The sequence below is a fragment of the Chiloscyllium plagiosum genome, chromosome 28, assembly GCF_004010195.1.
Source record: "Chiloscyllium plagiosum isolate BGI_BamShark_2017 chromosome 28, ASM401019v2, whole genome shotgun sequence".
Lineage (NCBI taxonomy): Eukaryota > Metazoa > Chordata > Chondrichthyes > Orectolobiformes > Hemiscylliidae > Chiloscyllium > Chiloscyllium plagiosum.
In genome coordinates, this window is record NC_057737.1 from 9,312,616 (window position 1) to 9,316,158 (window position 3,543).

The 3,543-nt window shown below is 46.9% G+C and overlaps 1 protein-coding gene across 27 annotated transcripts in view; it reads right to left on the minus strand.

The window, feature by feature from the left end:
• Positions 1–3,543, minus strand: part of msi2b (musashi RNA-binding protein 2b) — a 573,147-nt gene that overhangs the window by 93,814 nt on the left and 475,790 nt on the right. For 19 of the 27 annotated variants that reach the window (XM_043718222.1, XM_043718221.1, XM_043718225.1 and 16 more), the window contains one exon: positions 914–1,030. In XM_043718222.1, the coding sequence (XP_043574157.1) occupies positions 914–1,030 (117 nt within the window). The remainder of the gene's footprint in view (positions 1–913; positions 1,031–3,543) is intronic. The other 8 variants (XM_043718217.1, XM_043718238.1, XM_043718241.1 and 5 more) reach the window with 1 other exon arrangement.

Here is a 3,543-nt window from a genome sequence, read left to right on the forward strand (position 1 = left end):
GGTGGGGAAGAAAGGAATGAGGGGAGAAGTGGATGGTGGGGAAGGAAGCGATGATGATAAGCAAAAAGAGAGGTTGCAAAGAAAGGGAAGGGAGGACAAGGATGAAGGAGGAAGAGCAATGGGAGGAAATGGATGGAGTTAAATCGGTTAAGAATGGAGTTGGAAAATGAAATCCATGAATGAGGAAGATGAAAGAGAGAAAGGGGGAAGGGGGAGCATAGGTGAAGACAGAGAATGCACATGGCACAGCAAGAGAGGAAATGAGGATGTGGAAGAGAGAGAGAAGGAAGAAGAGATGATGAAAGAGGAAGAAAACAGGGAAAGGAATAAGTCTCAATTTATAACAAGACTTAAGAAAGGGGTAGCAATCTCAAAACTAATGATTGCTTCATCAAAACAGTGTGTTTTTTAAAAAATTGCTCATAAAAGAAATGGACAGGATTGAATGGGGGCATAATCCAGCGACTGGCCAATCACCAGACTCAGCATCACAGATAAAGCCAGCACACATCATTCTCAACAGGCAATCCTTTGCAAGCAACACATGTTTGCATGGAACGTAATTTGGGATTGACAATTTAATCCTCATTCTCTGTTTAGAAAAAAGCTCACTGTTCTCATTCCCCATGTCCATCCTAATCCCTCTCATCCCACCCCCATTCGTTACGATATGCTTAGGAGCTCGTTCGTAACTACAGCCTTCCCTGGCACCATGCTCCAGGCCAACATACGCTGGGCTTCTGCTTGTAGATTCATGTAGTCCTTCCCCACCTTGGACCCTCCTTCCCCCCCCCGCCCAGGCCCTGTCCAAATCCCCCACTACCCCCGGGAGAAGAGCAAGGAACCAACAGAGTAACGACAAGAGAGTGACGGTGGACAGCTGAGGCCACACAGAATACCGACAGAGCTTTACCTGCCCCTACATTCTGAGGGTATGCCATGTAGCAGCCTCTTCCACGGGTGCCCCTACCTGAGCCTCGTGCTGCCGCTGCCGCTGCTGCTACTGGGCCATAGGCCGCTGCTGGGAAACCTGGACAGAGGAGGGAAAGAAACAAGAAAAATCATGTGTAACTCTGTTTCAGTTATAACCAGATACCAGGCCTTAGACCACTGCTGGGAAACCTGGACTGAGGAGGGAAAGAAACAAGAAAAATCATGTGTAACTGTGTTTCAGTTATGACCAGATACCAGGCCTTAGACCACTGCTGGGAAGCTTGGACAGAGGATGGAAGGAAATGAGAAAAAGGTGCATAAATCTAGTTGGAACCAGATCACATCATTTCGGGCCCCTGGGTCCATGTCAGCTCTGTGAATGAGCTGACTAAATGTTTCCACAACCTACACTCTCTTACACCAAGTCCCTTTAATTCCTCCCTTTTCAGACACTTACCCCTCTATGTAAGTTATGATTGATTCTGCCACCCCTCCTTTAAAGCAGCATAACCCAGATCTCAGTAACTCACAGAACAAAACCAAACCTGCTTTCAGCTCTCCCATTGGTTACTTCTGGAGTCTCCTCACTCCAAAGTACTTTTATTTACTGGTTTCTTGACATCCACAGGAGAGCAAAAAAGCAGTTTGCAATTTGTTTCCGATGGTGCAGTCGTGCTTTTTTGTTATGTCAGGAAAATCCAGCAACCAATTTGTGCACAGCACAATCCCACATACAGTAAAACATTTTGTTACCGGCCCCATCAGTGACAATGGTTGGTGGGGTGGGAATCAATAACTGGCCTACACACAAAAGGAGAAATCTCTGTGTTCTGCTTCCAGTTGGCTGCAGGATCTTGGTCACATCTTTCTCAGCTGACAGATGAAGCTTCTGTTTAATCTCTTATCTAAGAGATAACATCTCTGACAATACAGCAGCTCCTCAGGACAGCACAGAATGGACTCAAAATGTGGAGAAGCATAGGATAAAACAGGAATCGGCTTACTTCTAGTTTCTTATCTGCTTTCTGTGTGTAACAGTGAGAGAGTGAGAAAGAGAGAGAGAGAAAAACGGGCAATGAGAGAAAGAAGCCACAGACGTGAGAGAGAGTGAAAGAGATGGCAGGAGCAAGAGAAATACAAATAACGAGATGAAAAGAGTGAGGAAAAAAGAACCAAAATGAAAGAGAAGATATGGAAAGATAAAAGGTGTTCGAAGTCCTAGCAGACATCACAGAAAAGAGGTGTTCGGCGGGGTGGCACAGTGGCTCAGTGGCTAGCACTGCTGCCTCATAGCACCAGGGACCCTGGTTCAATTCCCGCCTCAGACGACTGTCACCCCGTGTCTGCATGGGTTTTCTCTAGGTGCTCCGGTTTCCTCCCACAGTCCAAAGATGTGCAGGTCAGGGAATTGGCCATGCTAAATTGCCCATAGTGTTGGGTGCATTAGTCAGGGGTAAATATAGGGTAGGGGAAAGGGTCTGGGTGGGTTAGTCTTCGGAAGGTCGGTGTGGACGTGTTGGGCCGAAGGGCCTGTTTCCATACTGTAGGGAACCTAAATTAAATTAGATAGAGAGAGAGGACAAGTGATATAGTTAAATAGGTAGAGGAATCAAGATGGAAAGAGGAGATAGACATGGATAAAAGGAGAGAGGAAGAGATAAGAGATATATAGGAAGAGATGAAAGGGAGAGAGTGGGGTTTACAGAGATATAGCGAGCAATAGGAAGAGACTAAAAGAGTATGCTAGTAAAGGATAAGGGTGAGCTCTAATGTCACCACTAGTTAAAATGCCTGCACACCAAAAGGGAAGGCAGGAAAGGGGAACTGAGGACACTGAGATCAGCCATGATTTCATTAAATGGTGGGCAGACATGATGGGCTGAATGGCTGACTTCTACTCCCAGGTCTTACAGCTGATGACAGAGCAGCACTTCGAAAGCTAGTATTTCCAAATAAACCTGTTGGACTATACAGAGGAACCTTGATTATCCGAATACCAATTATCCGTATTTCGGATTATCCGAAGGGGATCTCAAGGTCCCAATAGAAACATTTCGTCAAAGAGCTGTTTCAACCCTGATCGCGTCTTTTGTTTACAGGTACAGTGATTAAAAACAAACTCGGCTCACTGAAATGCTGCTGAGAACAGTCCTGGACAGTCCAGGCACCGTCGCTAAATGACTGACCTCCCGCCCTCTCTCTCCCCTCACACTTTCCCGGGAGTTCTACATAGGAGTGAACCCTAACCACCCCCCTTCCACAGATAATCTCTCCAACATTGCCTTAACAGTTACAGCAAAACGTTGATTGTGTGTGTGCGTGTGTCTGTGTCTGTGTGAGTGTGTGTCTCTCTGTGAGTGTGTGTCTGTGTGTGTCTCTGTGTGTATGTCTGTGTATGTGCATGTCTGTGTGTGCCTGAGTGTATGTGTGTCTGTGTGTGATGTGTCTGTGCGTGTGTGTGTGTCTGTGTGTGCGTGTCATTTGGTGACTTACCCCACAAAGGCAGCAGCAGTCCTACTGTTGATGTCCAGCTGCCCTGGTATGGGGAGTGTCAGATGGGGATGGGGTCGGGGGTCGGACGGTGGTGGGGATGGACAGGGGGCTGGGGTT